The sequence below is a fragment of the Diplotaxodon limnothrissa genome, linkage group LG11, assembly GCF_057381915.1.
Source record: "Diplotaxodon limnothrissa isolate DT_005_m linkage group LG11, D_limnothrissa_male_GT1.1, whole genome shotgun sequence".
Taxonomy (NCBI): domain Eukaryota; kingdom Metazoa; phylum Chordata; class Actinopteri; order Cichliformes; family Cichlidae; genus Diplotaxodon; species Diplotaxodon limnothrissa.
Window position 1 is genome coordinate 29,418,639 of NC_140606.1, and position 25,056 is coordinate 29,443,694.

At 40.8% G+C, this 25,056-nt stretch overlaps 1 protein-coding gene across 2 annotated transcripts in view; it reads left to right on the forward strand.

Annotated features, from left to right (window-relative positions):
* Window positions 1-24,410, forward strand: part of LOC146623109 (uncharacterized) — a 68,138-nt gene extending 43,728 nt beyond the window's left edge. The window contains exons 3-4 of one of the 2 annotated variants that reach the window (XR_014906570.1): window positions 2,782-2,927; window positions 24,187-24,410. Coding sequence is in view for 1 of the 2 variants with exons in the window: in XM_085365685.1 (XP_085221811.1) it covers window positions 2,782-2,796 (15 nt within the window). In the remaining variant the exon portion in view is untranslated. Of the gene's footprint in view, window positions 1-2,781; window positions 3,000-24,186 lie in introns of those variants that run through there. The other variant, XM_085365685.1, reaches the window with a different exon arrangement.
* Window positions 24,411-25,056: the final 646 nt, after the last annotated feature.

Consider the following 25,056-nt stretch of genomic DNA (forward strand, 5'->3'; position numbering starts at 1 on the left):
GCAGGTGAGTATAAACAAACACATTTACAGGTCAGAACAAAATGATTGTGAAAATGTATCTAATTTCTAATATCACCCATTTTTATACCATTAAGGCTTCATGTTAAACATTATCAGGAGCTTAGCTGCTGTGAATGTGGATGATGTTAGCTGTCAAGGCTTCCCTTCAGCTATTTTGAATCATTTAATGGGATCTTTCATGGCATGCATTTTTACTTTTTCTTTGCTATTTGGGTTGATTGGGACCTAAAGAATGTAAAAACAAAGAATTACCAGATTTTTTTTTTACCTAATTTTTGTTTTTGAGAAAAATGAGATCCACATATGAGGACATTTGTTTCAAATTTTGATAGTACAGCGGCAGTATAATGTCCTCATAAGTGTATATCAGGCCCTTGTAGAGAAAAATTAAGTATTTTGGTCTAGACGTCCCAAAATGTGATGCCCACATATGTGGAGTTCCTAGGAAGTTAAATATAATTATCTGACAAATAATCTGCCTGGTTGGTTTTTAGTTAACTAACATTGCTCCTATGTTAATTTGTTTAATTACATTAGACTAATTAGATAGCTTACCTTAGCTGCTAACTCAGCTCTCCACCACCGGCCAACTCAAGATTTTTTCGGTGATGTGGTTACATTTATAATTTTGCATAAGCATTTAGTTTATGCAAAATTGTGGTAAAATGTTGTATTATCTCAAAAATCAAAGTTCCAGCAAACTTTAATTTTTTAAAACGATATCATGTTCAGAAAACACTGAATGTAAAATACTATTTGTTTTGTTCATTAGGATGACCACAGCTACAAAAATAAGATGACAATAAGAAGTTCCAATCAGCTGGAGTCATGCTTTAAGGCATCGTTTGGTAGTTTGCCCTGAAATAACTAAATAAACACTCGTAATGTCAACCCCGTAAATGGGTTCTGAACTAATAGCTGTGGTAGTAATGGGGACAAAGAAAGCCTGTGAGCTGGTTTGTGTGTCACTACCCTGATAGATTCGGGTTTATCCTCTGCCTCTCTTCATTTTTCCTCTGAATTCCTTTCATCTGTGAACCTGTTTCTTTTTTCCCTTGTATGACTTCATGCAGAGGAAACTAGTGAAGCATAGATTTGGTTTTATTGCACTCTGGGCTGCTCTTAGGTAATTGTCTGCAACATCCGTCTATAGTGGGGAATAAACCTGACCACTTAGGTATCTTAGGAATCCACAGCATCATCACATTCTGGTCTGATAACACTGGAACAGCCTGATTCCTATCACCTGCGATGTTGTAACCGTCTCTGTCTCTGAGTGTGTTTGTGTGTGTAGGAGTGGATGTGTCCTCATACCATAATAGGCTTTTCCAAATAACTGTCCCATAATTCTAGTCTCGTGAGTGGTTACAGCCGGCTCTGGCCTCAAAAGGAAGAGAGAAAGGGGGAGTTTGTTGCTGTAAATTTCGCTCACTTGGCTACAAATGCATACACACACACATTGGACCCAAATTCACCTTCTATTTCAGACAGCAAAGTTTCCGGAAGGAATCCTAGGCATCCCAGAAACGGTCTTCCTAATTCCTAAAAGCTTAGTATTCGGCTCATCCTGTCTAGATCTTTGGCCAAGGAGCACACTCGTGTACACACAGCCCGACGTTCTCAGATATCCCAAATATCCACTCGGATGAGCTGAAATTACGTTGTGACTGAGCAACAGGGAATTCTGTGATCCTGGCTGTGCCAAATCATGAGTGATGAAGTCCACTGGTGATGCTTAGCTGGCAAACTCTCACGGGAATACCACAGAATATCCACAGTGTGTTTGGCAGGATTGAGAGAGAGAGAAAGACGGAGAGGGGGAAAAATAAGCTAATAAAAGACTTTATCTCATCTACCTCAAATAAGTGCTTTACAGATGACAGGTGGGCGTTCACCACAGCTCCTCTCACCCTCACACTGCCTGTTCATTTCAGATCCACAGGCTGTCAGAGTACTTTTTCCACTGTGAGGGTAAAGTGAGGGTCGACACTCTACTGTGTTTAGACAACACGGAGTAAGCTGGTGAAGAGACAACAGGATTTACTCTGATAGGGGTTGAAGGCACGGCGTATTTACAAAAGTATGTGGACAGCCATATTTGATTAACCATCTCACTGTATTATTATAAGCAGCAATATTCTGCCTCGATTACTGTGGTCGCTGTTCGTCCCAAAGGCATTTCTGTGCAAAAACTTGACAAATGGGAAATTAAAAAAGCAAAATGCGCATTTGAGGCTGTCCCCAAAAGCAGCTCAATCCCTATAAAAACCTCCTTAAGGTCAGTATGAAACTATGATTACAGGCTGCTACAAAAACAGGTTTGGTGTCTTTAGCTAATTTTCCCTTCATAACAAATCTACAGGAAACAAATGTTTTTGTTTTTAATCTATTTGAGTTTTTGGCTACTGCTAATTTCAAACTCTTGTTCCTTCTGGAGCTTTTACAATTCTAATGAATCTTTTAAAATGTTATAAAGCCTGAAACTTAGGGATATGGGCACTTTAATTCACAGGGAGCTGGTAGCTGTTAGCCTAAGGGTTTCACATCCACTAACTCCAGTCTGGAGTGTTGACCATTGGTGGGGTGTTGCGTTCTGGAGAACTTTTAATGTAAATGCCTGCAGGGGTTAAAGTAGTGTTTGGCAAGTTGGGGACCCCTAAAATTGGGTACAGCAGTGCAGTGTGGAGAAACAAATTACTAAGGGCAACAAGTCAAAAATATTTGTTTTGTGAGCTTTGGTGGATTTTTCTTTGTGTCCAGGCGGGGATCGGCTGACCTGTGCTGCTCTTTCAGTATTCACTGTTCTCTGTGAATTGAGCCACAAAGATCTGATTTCTGACCCCCAAAACTTTAAACAGTACAGCTGGGACAACCCCAGCGGAGGAGCCTATCGCAGCTGTCACACGGTGAGTGGGGTGCACCCTGGACAGGTCACCAGCCTGTTGCAGCGTCAACATCACATTGCATGCAAGCTTAAAATTCCTAGTATATAAAATTTCACTTGCTGGGCAGTACTTACCTATCTGTGTTTCTTTGGGATGCGGCACAAGTGGCTGAGCTGTATGTTGGTTGTATTCCCACATAACAGTAAGGTTTCAGCTGAATTGCTTTCCTGCAGCAACTACGTCACTATTTGTGCAGGAATGTTTGAATTCCTCTTTCAAATCTATGAGGTTCTCTGAAACCTGAATATAAGTATTATATAATTCTTTAAGTTGCTTGAAGATGTTTCACCTCTCATCCGAGAAGCTTCTTCAGTTCTAGGGTCAAATGGTGGAGAGTCCCAGATTTAAGCTCTGTGGCAGTGTCCCCCCAAGAGGGATGAAGAAGCTTCTCAGATGAGAGGTGAAACGTCTTCAAGCAACTTAAAGAAGTCCAGACACTTTTCTTTCCAAGCTGCTTAGACAACCGGCTTGATACTTACTTCAGGATGTCAGTGTGGCAGTTTGAGCTTGTGTTGGCAGAGTTGGGACCACGTCTGAGGAAGCAGATGAGTCATTTCAATGAGCCAATTGACCTGCAGCAACATTTAACTGTGTCTCTGAGGTGAAATAGAATTATTTTCTATTTCTATAACATTGTGTATTCAGAACCAGAGCAATTTTGAGGTATGAGTGCACTTCTTGACAGATCTGTGTATTTGGATTCGAAAAATCGAGTCTGATTTAAGAAAAATAAATGCCGCAAATTTATCCGGCGAAATTATGCGGTTGGTGTGAACGGCTGCATTAAGAATTGGTGAATACAAAAAACATTTTTAACACATTAAACATTTGCACAAATCTTAACTCTGTTTTCTTGCTCCCTTGGGTAGGTCGCAAATGATGCCTTGACCTGCCTGTTACCACGAATGGTTGTAGATGTGGTCCCCATCTTTGAAGAAACAATTTGAAAGTTCGTTGCACAGTATTGCAGCAGTTTTTGTCGAAAAATAAACATCAGGGTGCGCATTAATATCGGCTACAAAAGGATGGACGATGAGCGAACTGATTTGGGTATGGATGGGACTTGAGATAGCGCTCAAGTCCCAAAACACCAGACAAAAAAATATCTTCTTGAAGGGATTGTTCATGCCTTAAGAAGTGTTTTGCAAACTTGTAGCGTTTATTCCAAGAAACACTGATGTTATCCATGCACTTAAACCTTATTTTGTATATTTACTTTACTTTATCACTCATCTGTGCGTGGAGAGCCTTTTTTAATGTTTTCATTCTGCTGTGGCAGCTGAGTTTCCAGCATTTTGAGTGTGAACCATCTGAATATAATCAGAAATATTTTACACTCATCAGCAATTCCCACTTGCTTGTTCACTCAAATTTGAGATCTCGCACTCCATAGTGGACGACAGGTGAGTGAGTGCTTTGGAGTGTACAGCCGGTGGAGTACTGTGCCCATGAAAGACTCTTCTTCTCCCACTCAGTGGGAAGAGAAGAGTGGGCTGCTGTGGAATTGAGAACCCTCATCCCCTTCACTACAGTGGGAGAGAGCCACTGGGTTCGCGCTAAGTGCTGCCCAGCACTATTACTGTGAAAAGGACTCCTCTCTAGGGTGTCCTTTCAAGTGTCTGCTGAACGGGACACTACTGAGAGGCATGGCCAGCTAGTGTGTTTGTGTGTGTGTGTGCCTGCATGTGTGGGTCAGTGTGCTTGCTTGTATAATGTGTTGCTGGGAAGGTTTGTGCTTCTGAAACCAGATCAGGTATGTGTGACAGCCTCTGCGTGAGGGTGCATTTATAGAGCAGCATGTGTGTGCCGGGTTACAGTATTAATAGGAGGTAGTAAGTTTGCACAGGACACTAATAGCTGTGCTGCTGATATTAGTGGATCATTTTCCATCACACTCTGTGGCGTAGAAGCGCCTGATTCAGCAGGTGTCTCCCTCGAATGTCCTCGATGTTCTCTGCCTCCTAGAAAAGTGTCCTGAGGAGGGTTTGCCTTGTGATTTGGCTGAACAGCCTACCTGCCAGGGAGCACATAAAATGTGAATCCAGGGCAGAAGTAAATAGGGTAAGGGACACTAGAAAGAGGAACTAGAAAGAAGTGAAAATGCTTGTGAAGCGTTTTGTTCACTAATATTTTTTCTGTTATTTCAGTTAGCGGAGAATCAGAATTTAAGAGTTAAAGAAAGAGATGAATATGAACAATAATCTAAAGAAAGAATGATCACTTACATAAAAGATATATGATATGAGTATGATATGAGTAAATAAAAGATACCAAAACGAAAAATTGCAGACAAAATTCAAATGATCTATGGACTGTTCCTATCTCTTATCTTTTGTTGTGGCAAAGCTTCCGGTACACTCTTGAAGATCTTCAGATGGCAAGGATTCAGCTGTGGCTGCGGTGTTTGCAGAAGTGAAGTTAATGGAGAAGTAAAGGGATTTCTGAGTTAGCAGACAAAGCAAATTAATGAAGTGTGTCTTGAGTTATTAGTACAGTCTTTCTCAATTTGCAGAACAAGCTACAGTGAAGGGTTTAAATCCCAGTGAGTGCATCAAAGATGGAAGTGTAAGTGCTGGTACTTTAAAGATAATTTGCGGATAACGACACAGGACACACCTGTGGTATTTATCTCTAAAATCACAAATTAAAAAAATTCTAAAGCATCTTTTGTTGTGGAATTAAAAAAAAATATATTACTTTTAACAACTGAAGGCAGGGAAACAGCAAATTCCTGGCCTCATTAGTGAGTATCTTACCTTTCTTCATGATAGCCTCAAGTTTTTTTAAGTAAGCTAAGGACAGCCAAGCCGTGCTCTGATGTTTCTTTTAGAGAGAAAAAGCTTTCTCCTTCTATACTTGTTCGGTCTTTCTACTCCCACTAACTTTTACATTTAACATGCTAACTGAGGCCTGTATGTAGAGATGTAGCTCTTGGGTTTTCTGCAGTTTCTCTGAGTGTTGCACAGTCTGACCTTGGAGTGAATTTGCTGGGACAGCCAGTTCTAGGAAGATTGGCAGCTGTCTTGAATGTTTTCCACTTATGAATAATTTTCCTCGCAGTTGCTTCTCTTATATCATTGCTTATGTCTTTTCTCCTTGCATTGTGTTAACAGATACCTGAATAATTTGCTTTTACAGAGGTGCTCACACTGACTGATGTTCAGTTAATCGAGTGCATTCGATTAGCAGCAAGTGGCTGCTCTTATCCTCTTAATCCCCACGGAAGCATTAAGCTTGCACTTGGTTTTCTGATGGATTCTACACTGGAATAACAGAGTGTGATAGATATTTAATGTCTTGGGACGGCTGACTTTGTTTAAATATATCCTAAACCATAAAACATTTGAAATGAGTTTCTTTTTCCCTGACTGTAATCATTACTTGTTTTGCATGTTAGCATTTAATAGATTTGTTTAGCTGAGAGAGACCAGAAAGTGGGGAATGGGAGCAAGCGGTCACATGCAGTCAGGTTGTGTGTTAACCAGTTATAGAACTGGGCACTCGCTGCTTGAAGGTATCTGTGGACACAGGGTATGCACCCTCAGCACTCACGTATCAGGTCATCCCAGGATGATGTTGTGATTCAGCTGACAGTGCTGGCATACAAGCATGTAAAGTGACAGGAAATTCATGATGTTACTTCAGATCAATAAATAACATCAGACCAGAAACCGGCAAGCCTCCTCAGCCGTTTTAATCTGGCTCCTATAATTTGTTAGAGATCATATTTCTGAGCACAGCAGCAAAATGACAGGTGGTGTGATCATGTTTGAGGCCGCATGTGTGTGTTTGTGCTCATGTGCACATGGACAAGCCCGTAATTACACTGTCAGGAGGAGGCTGAGTGGAATAATGTGCATATGAATACAGTATGGCAGCACACACACAAACTTCACTTAAACAGCATCATGAGCTGGCAGTGGCTCCTTTTCCACCTCGGGTCAGGCTTAGTTCAAGCACAAAGAGTGAGTGAGGGTTGGTGTGTGTGAGTCTCTCTGTGTATGTGTGTATGCGTGGTAATCCTGCTCCAGTTTTATTTTTAAAGTGAGCTCAGACAAAGGCCTCCAGTCAGTCCGCTCTGAGAACAGGACCTTGGGAAAATGACCAGTGGCTGTTGCGTCACATAGTGTGTATGTGTGCATTTGTGTGTATGCGCTTGAGAGACAGAGTGTTTCTGACTTTTCTCTTGTAAAGAAGTCACTTGTTCAGGCTGAAAAAGGAACAAAGAGGAAAAAACTCATGAAAATCCTTGCCAGATGTGCAAGGACTTAACTGCACACACACACCAACACTGTTTGCTTACAGGCTGGCTTAGCGGACATTTGAATGTCAAGAGACGTCACTGTGTGATGTCATAGGAAGGATTTTATATGCGATAGGAGCAAGTCACCTACACGCACACATGCACACACACAAACACAAACAGTGGATACAGTGAGTAGAGTTTGCCTACACACAAACCACACCACACCCAGCAAAGTGCTCTCTCAACAGGTTTGTAGAAGAGAACAAACTGAAAATGAGGACAGCAGAGATGAAATTATAGATTAAAGTAAAAGACAGGAAAAGGAGATGAGGGAGAGTGTGTGGTTGACAACGGAGGAGGCTGGAGGAGAGAGGGAGGGAATGGAAAAAAGAAAGGTGTAGGGGGAATCAAAAGGATGAAGAGAATCACTGGGGCAAGAAGAATAGAAGGGAGGAGAGGAGAGAGGAAAAAAGAAGAGACTAAAGAAGAGGATCAAATTCCTCTTAACACTTGTTCTATTGTACTTTTGAGAAGCTTCCCAAACCTGCAGACACCAGAGGACTTGGGGAAGCTTGGCCTCAGTTACATTACATCACACACACACACATGCACACAGAGCGTAATCTGTCCCACAACAACATCACTGCCAGCTCCTGTCTTTCTTTTCTTTCTTCCTCCCTTTCTTCCTGTGTTTTCAAGACTTTTTTTCCAGCGCTGATGACGCACTCTGGCATAATGAAACTGTTAAGAGAAGTCCAGTAGAAGCTGGGGCTGAGACCAAGAGGGTGTGGGGCGGCGGAGGGGTGTAAAGTGAAACCACACCAGGGCACTATATTTACAACGAGCCTCTTTAGCACACAGCCTATTTATAGCTGCCGGATCTTTTCTCAGTGTCTGCTGCACACTGTTGCACCGTCACAAGTGCAGGCATCAGATGGCACCGGTGGATTGCACTGTGCTGCCAAAGGGAACACGCCTTATCCTCTAGCATGTTCCTGTGTAAACTCAGCCTCATCACGCTCCAACCACCCTCCACCCTTCACACTGGCACTTTCAGGACATTCCCTCCTCTGTGCTCTGACTGCATTCGCTCTTTTTCTGAAAGAGGAGGGGAGACCTCCTCTTTCAGAGATCTGTCTGCTGTTAAGATGAAAGAAGAGAAGAGGGATTTAACCCGTTTTTCTGTCATGGCTTGACTTTACTTTTAAAGGGAACAGAGGACAGGAAAAACTGGTGAGATAAGTGGAGGGATTTAAATGTGATCAGGGATTACACACCTAGCCAAAAACACTTGCAATATTGTATGTTATGAAAGCAGCTTATCAAAAGAAAAATGTCACTAAAGAAAAAGTATGGTTGGTCCCCATGAACATGTTATCACGGAGTATTGCACAAAGGTCATTTCTTCAGATTTTGCTTCAGAGTAGCTGGACTTTCTTGTAATTTCTTGTCAAAAGTGGTCTTGAGCAACAGTTCTCCAGGATTTCTGAAAGTCCAGAGTTTTCCTTTTTACATTGGTTGCTTTTTCATTTTAAGCCACTCCTTATACCTGTTTCTTTTTCTTTCTTTCTTTTCCCAGCAGGTACGTATGAATCATTCAGTGTTGTATCTATACATAACAAAAACCTATCAAAGGACCAGTTTTATAATAACAATTTGACAGGCATAACATTGTATTTCGAGGTTATTCCCAGAGAGCACTAGTTGAAAGCTTGGCATATGTCGACATGGCATGCTGTATGTCCTTAAAAGAAATCTAAAGAAATTGGACAAAAGAAGTGTCAGACCTGAAAATCTACACTCATTAAAGGAAGTCCCCCCCCCCCCCCCCCCCCCGTCGAGTATTTTTGAGCTTCCTGGCCACGGATGGAAGAAAAAGCCTTTGTAAAAGGTAGCAGAATGTGCATCTGTGTCTGCATATCATTGTAAAACACCTCATTTAAAAATGAAATCAATGCAAAAAACCTTTTTGTCATCATCCAGTGATGCTAAGATGGTGTTAAAGTTGGACTGAAATATGTATTTCTGATAAGTTGCACTTCAAATTTACAGAGAGATGTGAAACCTGTTCTTCACTGAGGATCTTTGTCATTCTCAGTGGCAGAGTGGCAACTGCAGTGATCCAGCTGTTTTCCAGGCAAACTTTTTTATTGCTTAGTTTTGATCACATCAGGTTTTCAGCTATACCGCTGATACTTTTCAACAAAATTTCAAGTTTAGAAAAAAGGAAACAACTGGAGCTCTGCTGGTATCCCTCAAACCGAACCCACCGGTACTCATGGAAAACAGCAGTGGAAATAAGAAATGTAAAGAAACATAAAAAAAAGTCATCTAGTAGAGGTACAAAAATACCAACAGAGCAATTACAGCTTCACTACTCACAGGCCCGCAACACTACAAGTACATGCCCCATTTTCTGCAGAGGTGAGTACAGCATTTCTGCCTTTAAGGGCATCAGTCAGGAATTAGAAAGCCCAATGACAGACTCTTAAAAACACTTGTCTAATGCAGTGTAGTGTGGACACAAGAAAGTAATAAAATAGACAAATACACTGAAGCCACAGCACATTACAAAAATATTTAGGTCCAAGAACATGAGGCGTCAAAGACCCCATTAAGACCAGAGTAACTGCTGGTTTTAAGAGTATAAATGTAGTTGGAAATCCTTTGTTTGAGGCGCTCTGATACTCCTAGCAGGATTCACAAGGAAGCAACAGATGTGATGCTTCAGAGTCTGACGGTGAGCTTTCCTAACGTTTGGGAGATATCTTTACTTGCGCAGTTGCCGTAGCAACAGTAACCAATCATTACGAAGTAAGCTAGCTAGTTTTGATTGGCAGTGGTGACTTTGTTTGTACACACCAGGTTGATTATTCACCTCAATGATCAACATCTCTTGCATCTGGATGATGAACTCTCGGGATATTTGCATAACATTTAATAACATTTAATTGGCTGAGCTGGAGCATTTGAATAAAGTTGATTGGATGATAGCCATTAGACTGACCGGGCCACTGCAACATCTTGATTCTTTTTTTTCTCATTTGCTGGTGTGCTTGGGATCATTGTTCTGTTGCATGACACATGGCGTCACATGTGACTCAACAATACTTTGTGATACAGAGGAATTCATGGTCGACTCAGTGACTGCAAGACGATCAGGTCCCGTGGTTGCAACGGACAAACATCTCCCCTTTTATCTGTCATGAACCTTTCATGAAGTGGCATTGTGTTAACATACCTGAATGCTCCAAACCTGCAAACTGCCAAAACCTCTCCATTTGCAGAGGTGGTCACATGCATTGATGATCAGTTAACTTAATTGTTTGATTATAAATTAGACATTTAAATTTAAGAGAAGTACAAATCTAGAAAGCACAATGATCGTAGTTTGTGTGATGAGTTTGCCGTAGATGAGAAGAAGGACAAATAATGCGACTGGGGTTTAGGCACACACTCCTTTGCCTCCTGGGTTTCTGATGCATAATACTACCACTGCCCACTCTGCACTGTTTCACTGTGTCTGTCAGTGTACACATCACAAGCCCTCACTAACTGATTTACGCATCCGATCACATTTCTTCAGGAATTTATGAGGAGTGAAAACAAAATTCTTAGAGTTTTTGGAACACACGCAAGAGCTGCACACAGTGTGCTGACACACATTCTCTCATGTAATCATGACGTCCAAAACTCAGTGTTTTGATCAGCTTTTGCCTGGGAGGTGGGGAAGATACTAAATGCTTATGCTTGCTTCACACTATTACAAAATCCCACTGGGCCATTCATGTGAGAGTTTTTAACATAAATTCCCCTCAGAGTATTTTTTTGCCTCAATAGGCTTTTGTAATCCCCCTGCCTGCGGCTCACTGCAAATCACTGTTTTTATTGAGACGCTGGTTCAGTTTGTTGTGTGCAGTTGAAACTAGTATATAAAGTGTGGAGATGAAATCATGACTGATTAGTGCAGCAATAACCACAACAACATTTCAATTGGTAAACAGGAACAGAAAGTATACACCACATCAATCCTGTTTTGATTAAAGGAACCTGTTATGCTCATTTTACCCTCCATTTTTTTTCATTTGTGTAATTTACTTAAATAATCATAAGTAATCCTTATCCTTACCTTAGTGCAGCCTATCAGTTCATCCACTGTCCAAAACAAACCATTTCACAGCTACTTTGAGCCAGTTTTCTTCTGATCAGCTGCCCCTCACAAACTAAACATTTAAACAGCCGGTGGTGGGTGGTTCTTCTGTGTTGTGTACCAAGATAAAATACAAAGGATTTCCCCTCTCCTTGACAAGAAAGTCTAAATACTGTTTTTTTGGCTCACAGGGATTGCTTTGGCAAAATTAAATATGAAGATTCAACTCTGTAACAGTGAATATATGACAGAAAACAAAATTGTATCCTGGCAACACTTCCTGATAGGGCATACTTATTCAGTTGTCTCCTAACTGTGCATGAACTTGAAGGGTATACTTAGTTTATCACAGGACTGTATAAAGTCCTATGGAACTTTTCACATGACTGTATCTGCTGACAGTGAGACGTGTCAGCCCCCTACATAGTTATCATGAAAAGGGGAAACTATCCATAGAAGCCCAAACATTTATTGTACCAGGCTGTAAATCTGCTTTTTAATGCTGTAAAATTGAGCATTTCATGATGGAAGTTAAAGGGGTTTCATGTGCTTTTGGGGCAAGTCTCAAGTGGCCACCAGACAAACTGCAATTTTTTGGCACATCTGCAATGGCTTCACTTTTCAGCTCAAGATATTATTGAGTTGGTCATGCAGTATTACTTAATCTTCTTCATCCTTGATGGTAAATGTTTTACTCTTTCCTGTACTTTATCTAAAATAATGTTATGTTTAATCTAAAACACTGTTTTAATATGTCATGACTTTGGAACTAAGCACAAGAACCTGGAGCCAGGTGTCATTGCAGCAGATCTCTTTACAGTTACTAGAGTTTTTGTATGCAGTTTATTACGACCAACTACTGTGGACTTATGATTTATAATTTATGGCTTTTCTTCTCCTCATCTTTACTGTGTTCTAATATTGTGTCAAAGGAGTTGAAGGACTTTGTACCGAGTCACTGCTTCCCCATTTGGACTTTATCTGGCACAGGACGGAGAGAATGTACCGCCCTCATTTCTGACCAGGATGTACATTTTGGCAAGCAAACAGTTTTATGTAGCCACAAGTTTGGCAACAGTGGATTTCAGTCTTTGGCCTTGAGGGTGACAGTGTGCTAACATTTTTTATCTGACCTGTGTCTTTCCGTTTCTTTCTCCGTGGAGCATGACAACGAGCATTGTTGACAATTTAGGGGCCGTTAAACTACAATACTGGTATGTTTTGTATGTTTGGGAGAGATGTAGCAAGACTGCTCAGAACCCTGAGCTGGTGCTGTTTGTTGGGCCTCTCGCTCACCAGATGGCTTCAGATGGACCTGAGGTGCAGGGGTTGTCGTACGTTGTCGCAGTTGTGTGTGTTAGGGTGTCTGTTTACTCAACAGGGTGTTAACGTCAGTCAAGTAAATTAATGTTTATCCTCACATGTGTCAAGAGAGACGCATCCGAGTGTGTGCACCACTTTGCTTTGCCATCATCCCTTCACTGTCCTCAAACACAAACGCACAGACACACACACATACAAAGATGAACGCGTCCTGACTCAGTCTTTATTGAGCCACGTTAGTGAATATACCCACCAGCTGGCCAGTGCAACCACAGCACAGCTCTACGGTAGTTTTCCATGTGTGTGTTGGAGGGCAGAAGGTGTGTAGGGTTGCTGAGTTTCTCGTGCCTTCCATTGTAATATCTATGGTGGGCGGTGTGACAGCGTCACCACTGCTTCCTGTGCGCAATGCTGCACACACACGGTCAAACAGAGACAAGATGATTTTAGCGACTACGTAGAACAACGCGGCGCACAAAGAGAGAGTAGCATCACAATACATCCACTAATAACATGCTGCACTCAGGGTCGTCCCCTCTCTCCGGTTCTGGCTGAGTCCTTTGGGGGGAGGTTTGTGGCCACTTTCTCAGCTCTCCCTCGGGAGTCTGTTCCAGCTGCTGCAGCTCCACACAGTCCCAAACCTCCGCCCGACTTCACTGACCACGGCTGCAGCCTGTGCGCTGACATCACTGCCCGTGCGTCCAAGCATAGGAAGCTCAGACCACCAGATACGCACTCTTTCAGAGGCGTCACAGCCAAGGCCGCTGACACACAGGCATGCTGATGTTGTAGTTCCCAGGGCCTCTGGGTTGTAGTTCTCAGGGTAAGGGCAACATGGGTATAAGATACTGATATAAAACCCAGTTAACACTTGATTAATAAGGCAGTTTACACAGGAATAGTCTGCAAAAATGTGTGTACAACTCTCTCCTTCTTTTTAATTTCTTTCATATTAGATTTCAAAGTTTTTTGCACATTTATCGCACTTAAATGTTTCAGATAATTAAAGATGATGCAACTAATGCAACTTTGGGGTTTGTTTAAGAACTGTTTGTTTAAAGTCACGACATTTCAATCTGGATTAAGTCCAAACATTGACTACGCCATTTCATTTTGCTTTTTGAATCATTCAGAGGTGGATTTGCTTGAGTTTTTGGATCATTGTCCTCGTGGATAACTTGACTGCACCACTGGTTTGATGCCCTTTTTATAAAATCCTGTGAAAGATGTGCACTAGATGTGACGGGACTCAGACTTTCCAAAAAGTTCAACCTCTGTCTCATCCATCCACAGAATATTTTTTAGCAAATATGAGCCTGTGTGATCTTTTTGGTTAGCAGTGGTTTTTGCTTTGGAACTCTCTCCTGTGGATGCCATTTTTGCTCAGTTTCTTTCTTATTGTTGAATCATAAACTTTGACCTTAACTGAGACAAGTCAGGCCTGCAGTTCTTTAGATGTTGCTCTGTGTTCGTTTGTGACCTTCTGGTTGAGTCATCCATGCACTCTTGGAGTAATTTTGGTAGGTCGGCCACTCCTGGGAAGCTTCACCACTGTTCCACGTTTTCTCCATTTGTGGATTATGACTCTCACTATGGTTCACTGGAGTCCAAAAGCCGTAGAAATGTCTTTGTAGCACTTTCCAGATCGATAGATGTCAAGGACTTTGCTTCTCATTTGTTCTTGAGTTACTTTAGATGGTGGCAAAATGCGTTGCTTTTTGAGATCAGGTCTGCAGTAATTATGCCTGGATTTCCCTTTTTCCTTCACTAAATGAAAGTTTTCAAAACGGCATTTTTCCATTTGCTCACCTTATCCTTATGTCATTTTAAAATTGTTTGATGATCCGAAACATGTTAGTGTGACTAATATGCAAAAAACTAAGAAATCCACAAATTTGATCCTTAAATATTTAACCTCAATACTTGTTTTGATTATCAGGTAAAATGCATACATTGCATAGTGACAACTGAGACTCACTGATAGTTCAGGTGAAATGCTTGATTAAATGAAGCACATGTTAATTACCAGCTGAGGAACCCTGCTTCATGTTGTCTTATCACAACAAAATGTGACACTTACTGTACTACAAAGGTGGTTTCAAATACTTTGACAGCTGTTTCCGTATCTTTAGACAGCTCTTATCAGTGAAGTAAGAACTGTGTACGACACCAAAGAGTCAGAAATGTAGATGGGTGCAGACTGAGCACTGAGTACAACTGATGACTACTGCGTAGTCACGGCCTTAAAGGCCAACATGTCAGTGAGTGTTGCCTCTAGTGTGATCCCATCGCTGTTTCCATTATCAGCGCCAAAACTCAAGTGTGGCATTAATGCCATTTTCTATAGTATTTGATACAGCAAGCCTTCCCAGATGATATTTTCACATGGTGTGAGGTTATTGTACTGAAAGGTCGGAATATTCATTGACGCTTTGGAGGCATATTGTAGCATGCAGGCATATTTCCTGTCAGTCTGGCTCCTGGCACACGTGTTTTCCACATGGAAAGATACAAATATTTGTGTGTAGGTGGAACGCTGAGCGTGGGAGTATTCGTGGAAAGGAATTATAATATTGTTCTTTTAATATCTGAGTAACTCTGACTTTTACAGAGTTGTTGATTTATTTAATGTAATATAAATGTAGAACATTGTAAGATAGACAGATAACGTATCTTTATATTTTCCCAAAGTTGTGAAATCCCTTACTTTGTAATGAAATTCAAAGAAAAAAAGAAAAAGTTTGTAGTTATGCATCTATAAAACAAACCTGTCTTTTCAAACAAAGGAACTTGATCTTTATCTACAAAGTGTGTAGCATTCAGCAAGTTTATTCTTCCCTGGTAATGCTTCTGATGTCTTCCATTCACCCAGCACTGTTACCCTGTGCCCTGCCGCCTCATTCTCCTCCACATTCCTTGCACACTCAAGCCAGGCGCTGGTTTCCACTCTTCTCTGGAGGTGAACACCCTCAGTTATCACGTTCATAATGAGCAGAAATCAGCAGAAAAGAGAAAAAATAATCTTCTGAAACATATTGACGAGGCACAATGGAGGGATTGAGGGAAGAGCCGGAGGGGTGGAGGGGGGCAGGTTGCCATATATCAGGCCTGGTTGAATCTCAGAATTGATCTCATGAATAATAGAGCTTCACTGTCCATGTGATGATATTAGATGTGACATCCAAATATAACTTGGAGCCAGGACTTCAAAGCTTGTGCTTATCTGTCTTTAACCTCTTAAATCTGTGACTAATCCAGTCTAACTGTTAAACCATATATGTGAGCACATGCGAAAGGTCATTGTTAAGTTCCCGAAACAAGAAGTGGAATAAAAGTTATTCCTCTTTGGCTTCAAATCACCGACTCACAACACAGTCATCAATATGAAACACTCTCATCAAAGAATAACGAGTTGTCTGCTAAACAAGACGAGCTTCAGTGTTTTCGTGTATTTCTCAGCCTCTTAATAATATATAGAGAAACGGCTCAAGTCCTGAGCTCGTGGCTAACACACACATATGCCTCAACTGCCATGTGTATCGTGCTTACTGTCATCAGTCATTCACCGTGACAAAAGTCTGTGAGAAGAATCTGCAAGTCTGCATTTTTTTCTGCCCCAGCAGATTGTAACTGTGGGTTTGTTTTACCTGCCCTGCTTTTCATCCATTTATTCATGCGAGCAACTGGCGAGCAGCGGGGCCGAGCGGGAGCCCAGAGCAGTGAGGTGTAAGGACGAGGATGAGGAAGTTGTTAAGAGTAACTGCTGCAAATATGTACAACTTTGAGGCATTTCATTTGAGCATTTATCAACTATCCTGGTGTACTCGGTGTACTGGGTTCCACGCTCAGTTTCTGACATGTATGAAAGCATTTGAAAGCAAGTGTGAGTATAAATATATGAAGCACAGCGTGTGAATTGTTCGTGGTTTCCCCAAAGAAACATTTTCACTTTTAAAATTCTCTTATAGTTTCACTTAAAAACCCTGTGATGCTGAAAATATTTCATTAAACAAAGATTTTATTTCAAATGTTCAACTGGTTTAGCAGAACTTTAGCTTTTCTATGCTAATAAAAGTGTGAAACGCTGAACTCAACTGTACACATAGACATAGACTTTATTAATCTCACACTGGGGAAATTAAGGCTATATTACAAAAATGTAAAAGTAAAAACAAATAAATCAATTTCTACTATTTACTGTTGCTAAATACAGTAATTTACTCAATTTAGAGATGTGTAGGTTGGATAATAATGACAGTTTCACTCAGTAAGAGGGGACAAGCTCATTTAACTCATTCATATAAGTCAGGGTAGTGTGTCAAAAATGCAGCTGCTGCTTTCTGGCTCACAGCGAGATACTTATTGAGAGGTTAGCTGAGTGTTGTCTGTGCTGGAGAATTATGAATAACATTGCAGTTTGTAAATGAGTTCAGCAAGCATTCCTCGCATCCACGTGGACAAATCTGACTACAGGCCAAAAGTGAAATGCAAGGAATACTCGTAAAAGTCTGTTATATAAAATCATCTGAGCACGGTGGCCATACAATCATGAGATTCATCCACAAACAAAGCATCAGTGTTGGTCATATGTTGGTTTATATTTGACTCTGGGGGTATGCCGTGTATGAGAACGTGATGCACACTACGTCTCTGTTCCATAAGGACTTCCGCTCTTTGAAAACCTGGGATGGCCCAATGTTCACCTCACCTGCTGCATGCATACACAGATAGCATGCAGTAACCTGTCTGATGTACATAGCTGAATGAATGTGACAGCTACAAAATGCAAATTACTCATTCTGAGATTCAAGCATAAAGGGGCTACACCATGGCTATTCAACTACGAAGTTAGTTGGGCCAGATTTTCAAACCGAGGAATTTATCTGGGCCAGATATTTTTTTTTATGAAGCCAGTAAGCAGCAGATCATGATCAATTTCCAACCCACACAACTGTATTGAAAAACAAGTATTTTTTTTATTCCTTTTCCCCTGTAAATCTGGTGGTGACCTCTCACAAATGCACACCAAAAGGTCCATTTAAAAAAAGGGAGCTATAACTAAACTATTTTTTGCACATTTGAAATAATAATAATAATAATAACAAAAAACATTTTGATAATTCCCTTTCAAATTAAAATAAATATTTCGCTGACCACTGGCTTTTCCTGCCATGGATGGAGCCCCATCCGTCACAAGTATACAGACACGCTTCATATCCAGACCATTTTCCTCAAAAAGAGCTTAAATCTTCTCAAACATTATTTCGCCAGCTGTGTGTCCCTCTAACGGTAGCAAGCCGAGCAATTTCCCATCCAAAAAACGGACATGTACGCATAACTGTGCATTATCAGTTCTGTCTGTGATCTCCTGCTATAGACATTACATCAGTTTTCTTCAGGTCATCTAACAGCATTTCAAACTCGTCTGACGCCAGAGCTTCAACTCTACGAATATTTGAACTGTCCTACAGGGGTACGTTTTTAATAGCAGATGTCACACTCACTTTTCACCGCATCCACCACGACCAGCATGCAGTATTTCACTGTTTCAGAATCTGTGAAAGGCCTTTTCTTCTTCGCCAAGAAGCAAACACGAAGGGAAGATGCTGCAGCTCTCTCTTGGGCTGTACAGGACCCTCACCATGGTCGTACAACTCCGGTTGTAAGATTATTAAACTAATTAAATGAATAAGTATTTGTCAGTCCAGGCAGGGTTAAACCGACAGTTTTCATTGTCAATTTTGCGCTTTTGGAGTGAGAAAGACATGCTGTTGTCGCATCATATATTACGATGATTGTTTAATATGTTTACATCACGGTGCATTGCGGGTTAAATATTGCTAGGCTACTAGGAGTATTGCATTCACAGTCTACACTACGCTGTAGGAATTTTTAATTTTTTAAAAATTATTTAATGAATTAATTTTTTGGGTTTTCTCTGTGTTTCTGCCAGGACCACAGGCAGGGCCACTCGCAGGTTGCTTCTGGGCCGCATTTGGCCCGCGGGCCACCATTTGAATAGGCTTGGGCTACACAATGATGTTTGCATGCCAGAAAATTTGTGTTTATGGTTGGTAAAGAATTAATGACTTTGAATTTACTCTTAAAGGTGCACTAACCTATATTAACTAATTTAAAGGAGCCATGTTATTTGCAAAAAAAATCAGCAGAATTAGAAATGCTTCAGTAAGCACAAGCCATACAGACACAGTCAGTATATTTAGTTGAGTGACCGCAGTTATCAAAAAACTAGCGGCTAAAATTCACTGTGCTTATTCAGCGCACCCATCTTAATCCTAACTTCAAACATTAATCTAAGAAGGGGATGAATAAAAAATGTAACCATGTGCAGTTTTTATGAAGGGGGAAGTTAGAATTATACCTGTACATAATTATAGAGACCAAGATAATTATTAGCACTAGACCATTGGTGTGTTTATTTCTGCCTGATGGTGTGTAATTTAATTTGGGAAACAAGCCTTTAAGTGGTCATTAGCGGAAGTGCAGTTTTTGGCCCTTTCACGTCATTTTTCAGGCCTGGAGGCCACTGTGTGGTAAAAACACAAACACTGCTCCATATCTGCTGAATGTGTAAACTGGTGACCGTTTTGTAACAGCCTTATACGGTAGCCTGATATGTCAGTGTTGTGTTTACAGCCGGCTTCCTCTCTAATAGCAGGTTTAATTTAAGAGAAACCTACCGGACAGTGTTTTAAAACAGCCCTTTAGGAAAGCATTTAGATGAATGGTAAGCACAGCGGCCGAGATAGATGATGTTTAATCATCTCTAATTTATAGCTGGAGTCGGCAGCGAGTGAAGTTATTCATTACTTATGTGCGAGTGTCATGTTCAGTGTTTGTCCAGCGGATGTGACTGAAGCCTGCTCTCATTGTATGCGACTGCTTTCTTCATTCATCAGTGCAGCAGCTCTCGTGCTCGTCATGTGGAAAGCTTATGAAATCACAGACCACAAAACCAACACGGTTGCAGTCTGCAAGCTTGATGGTTTTGGGACAGACAGCGAAAGAAAGAAACTGATATCCTGAATGCTGTCATGAATAATTAACAAATTGCCACAGACTTGGATCCACATATATATTCCTATATACAAAAGTATGTAAATAGCTTTTGCCACAACTGTGGGCTTAAATGAAAACACACAGTAATATTTGACTCAATAAAAGAAGGGAAGGCGGCAAAATTATCTACAAGGTATGCTTAGGATGATATATATCTATATCTATACATGTATCTATATGTATCTCTCTCTCTCTCTCTCTCTCTCTCTCTCTCTCTCTCTCTCTCTCTCTCTCTCTCTATATATATATATATATATATATATATATATATATATATATATATATATATATATATATATATATATATATATATATATATATATATATATATATATATACTGTACAGTCCCCCTTGCTTCCCCTCCCTCCTCCTCACCTCTCCCCTGCTCTGGAGCGCTGCACAAGGAGTGGAAAATACAGTCACCTAAAAATACACTGCACATAAACAACACAGTTACAAAACACATGACTACACACACCCTTTCACACACGGCCCAAGTGTCTTTAATATTATAAAGCACACGGCGGACATCTGAGACACTCAGCACAATGGTTTCACCCCCAGTCACCCCACCCTCCTCCCTAAATTAGCCCAGCCTCATCCACCGTGTCCCTTAGAGTCCAGTCTGATCTGCTCCACTGCTGGGTGTTAAGTGAATGAGCCCAGTTGGCTCTCCGTGCTTGTGGCAATCACGCGGGGCATCATCTGGCCTGACGTATCCTGCTGATGGGGATGTGTGTGAAAAGGTCACTGAGACCAAAATTCCTCTGTGTCGGGATACCCTGTCGTCTCCCCCCCCCCCCCCACCCCCACCCCCCACCCCACCCCCGTGCGCATGCCTACTACAGCAATCATAAACAAGCAAAACACTAGGACTATAATAAAATGTCGGTACAGCGTGCTGAGCAGTGGTGTTTTATTAATCACTGTCTTCCTGTGCTTCATTTTTTTTGTCTGTATGGCAGCTGATCCCTCGCCCTGCACTTGCTGCCTTCTCATCAGAAAGCAGCGCTTGGTTTCCTGCTGCTCCTTTAAAGTTTTATTCAGCTCTGATCTTGATATGTGTAGTTGAGCCTCCACATTGTTCCATCCTGTTAAATCGCAACAGACCTGTTAAATTTCTTTTGGTTTTCTCCCACCATCGACTGTCTCCACTTGTTTCCATCTTCCTGTAGTTATTCATATCTCTCTTCAGCACCCTGTGCTCCTTCATCTCTTTTTGTTTCACAGCTTCTTTCTGCTCTACTTCTATTTCTTTTAACTCCAGGTATATTTGTCTTCTTTCCCTTGTGCTTTTAACTCAACGGTTGGAGTTTTATCGTTGAAGATCTCAATTTCCTTTTTCTATTTGACTTGTGTTTCTATTTTTAGACAAGTTCTTGTCTCGTATTTCATATTTCTCCTTTTGCTAACATTTTCTTTCTTTTACACAGATGTTGCCCTCTCTGTCCTGGATCATATATATTTGATACATCACAATTCCTTATCATGCCACTTTTAATGGCCAGCATGCAACAGGACATTTTCTCTGAATAGATCGCTGTGGGTAAATCTTGTTTTTGCGATTTTGCTTTTAATGAACAGAAGTAAAGTTTTTTTTAACGTACATATACTTTTGTCTCATATTATCTGTGCTGAAGAGCAAGTTGAGTAGACCGTTTCTTTTAATCTTAAAACATAGCTATTTCTAAATTGAGGGGGAAAGAAGTGCTTTAGAAGCAGATTCGTGACTAATATCGAACAGTATCGAATATCGTTTATTTAATGTTGCAGAATGCAGTGAGATGTCTTACTCCTCTATGCAAATCATCAAAAATTATCACAATAATTAGAACCAAATAAAAATCACTTCTGACTTTAAATAGTTATATATACATATTGCTTTTATTCCTACACATACAGCACTGGTTAAGTAAGTTTTAATCAAATCTGATATGAGTTATTATGTCTTTCACATTTCATGCATTGAGCACGAGGTGAGTGTGTGTCACGAGGGTTAGAGAGAGAGAGAGATGAGGTACTGATTGATCCTGACTAAGTGTTGGCTTTCACCCTAGCGCTCCTATTTCTCTGAAGGTAGATCTAAGTCCAGAAGGATCAGGGAGGGTCCAGCTGGCTCACATATACACATTCACAAATTCTCAGTTTCTCAGCTTCAATCCCCCCACCCACCTACCCGACCCATATACAGCTGCGTGACATCAGCCCTGAGCCGTGGATGGTAGAATATGGAGTCAGATTATTTTACAGCGAACAAGTTTTCACCTTTCAGCAGATCAGACTGTGCTACTGATCACTGGCCATTAACAAACTGTTTGTCCAATTGACTGCTACACTAGTCACCGGTCTTATGATCACAGCAGCTGCACGCATTTGCTATGAGTAAAAATGCTTTATTGTGGAAGAATTTCCAGGCACTGGTGTAAAGATTTAGGTCTACAAAGTGTGCTTTAAAGTGGATAATAACAAAAAAAGTATCATAAAAGTAGCGCACATAATGGTAAAGAGCATAAGTGAAATTAATGATGAAGTCAATAAGATATTAAACTGGCACAAACTCTAAAGGTCACAAGTTATAGTATGTATGAATAGTTAATATTATGAGGCAATCTCATTCATAAAAATGCAGATTATATAAAATGACAGGTTTTTCTCATTTCTGTACTATCTTATATTATTTTTATTATTCCTTTATTCTTTTTTTTTTAAATTCAGAAACAGTATGGAAAGTCAGTAAAACATACAAATAGAAATAATAACGATAATAATGGGCAAAATGGGATATCACCTTTACTTAAAACAATACACCTAAAAGTGAGCTTGCCCACTGGCTTGTGAGCAGTTTTCAGACATTTGCCATTACCTGTCACAGGTGTCCCAGTATAACCTCTTCCAGTCCTCAGTTTTTTGGGACATCCTTCAGGATTCACTTGGTCAAAAAGTCTGGATCGATTCTATCCGCCCGTCCAGCCATTGCACGCTTTATCAACCATGTGATCTGCTCAAAAAGTACGCACATGCACACACATGCTCATACCTGACATGCACGGCTGGTCAAAAGTTTCCAAACACCCCCAGTTTTATTGAAATTTCAACAGTTAAAGTGAAGTGAATGACCCGAAGTGGTTCAAGAGGTTATAAACAGAGTTTAGATCACCAAAAGCTAAAGAACAATGCAGATTTCTGAGTTATATTAATAAACAGTGGACAAAAATTACAATCTGGAAGCTAATACATGTGTCCCGAACGTTATTGATTTCTTCAGACTGTCTGTCAAAGCACTGTTAGAATAGACTGTAACTTATATCCTTATATCCTAGCATTTTAAGTGATTCTGTCTGTAGCATGAGTACACTCACCAGCCACTTTTTAGATACAACTGTTCAACCCCTTGTGAATGCAAAAATCTAATCAGCCAATCACATGGTGGCAAAACTAAGCATTTAGGCATGTAGACATAGCCGAGATGACCTGCTTAAGTTCAAACTGTATTTCAGAAACTGCTTATCTTCTGGATCTACTTTCTCACACAGCCATCTCTGACCCTGTTGCAGAGAATGGTCCGAAAAAGAGAAAATTCCAATAAGCGTCAGTTCTCAGCGCCTTGTTGATGTCAGAGGTCAGACTGGTTGGAGTTGACAGTAACAGTAACTCAAATAACCACTAATTACAACCAAGCTGTGTAGAAGATCATCTCTTAACGCACAACACGTTGAATCTTGAAGCATCAGCTACAAACAGAATTCACACGAGCTCACCAAAATGGGACGACAGAAGATTTAAAAAACGATGCAAGCTCAAATGAGTCTTGATTTTTGCAGAGAAATGCATATGGTCAGATCGTTAGAACCACTGAAAGTTAAGCATTTTCCTTTAGAATCAAATACAAAGAAAGCCAGGTGACTACAATCGAAAAGGAATTGGAGGAAACTTCGACTGAAGGCTTTCCAGTCAATCCGAAACCACTACAGAATTAGAAGACAAGTTTCAAGAGACAGTCGATCACGTGATAGGTGGCTGTCAGGACGACAGCTTCAAGCTCAGCAGTTTTCAAAGCAAGCAAATCTTGGTTTCACTCTTTTTCAGCTGTGAACAAAAGACTTTGTGCTGCAAGTTTTGCAATTTTTGTGTCAATAAAAAAAAGTGTTAAAAAACAAACAAAATATGGTTGCCTGGGCACCAAATAGTGTGTTAATGGAGACTGGAATAATAGACTGTGTGTGTGTGTGTGTGTGTGTGTGTGTGTGTGTGTGTGTGTGTGTGTGTGTGTGTGTGTTAATAGACTAATAAATACTATTGAAGAGGTTAAAAATGGTCCTTCTTCTGTTGTGACACCAACTGTTAAACATAGAAGCTTGATGGTATCTAAACTTGTGTAAAGCAAACGGCTAACCCAAAGGTCTAACATTGTATTTTTCAGTCAATTCAATTTTCCTGTAGACTCCTGGTGGAGCATAGGGCCGCAACAACATCACGCCAATGGACTGTGTTCTGGGCCGTTCTCTTCAGCTGGGTCCACGTCATTCCGGCGGCCTTCACTTCACTCTCGACAGATCTTCTCCAGTATTTTTCAGTGACACAATCTAATTAGCCAGGCGTTCATTATACTGCAAGACGAAGACCCCCCAAAAAACAGAAGCAAGAACTCCACTCCATGCAGCTACCTCAGTGTAGACTGGACTGAAGGCTGGAAGCAAAATAAAAGTCAAGTAGAAGAACTTGTGAGCTGTTGTGCCTGAAAAAGGCGGTTTCTTACATTTTTGCTAAACAAAGCAATTCTGTGATGTTTTAATTTTATTTGCCCTGACTATACAATTACCCTGCATGATTTTCAATAAAATCTGGAAAAATGTAAATGTGCTGAAAGTTTTACTCTCGTGTAAAGAATATTTTTTAGTCTTATAGAGGAAGGACAAATTTCAATCACAAGCCTTCAGCTGCACCTGAAATCCCCAAATCTGTGTTTGCCTGCGCGGTGGGACACCTCTGGGCACGAGCATGTGTGCGATGGACGAGCGGGAGAGCGACACGGGCTCAGAGACTGTTTCTTTCACCTCCATGCCAAAGCCCCGAGCTGCATGTGTCATGTAGAACAGAAAACACATGTGACCTATTTACAGGTTTCCTCAAGTGTGCGTATCTACATGTGCTCACCTCTCTCACCTCTCTCAGTGTAAGGGACCATCCCCTGTGAACGCATGTGTGTGTGGGTTTGTTTTGTTTTTTTCTCACAGGAAATGGGTTTTTGGTGAAAAAGAGACAGGGAGGAAGCACTCTGAAGAAAGCTTCT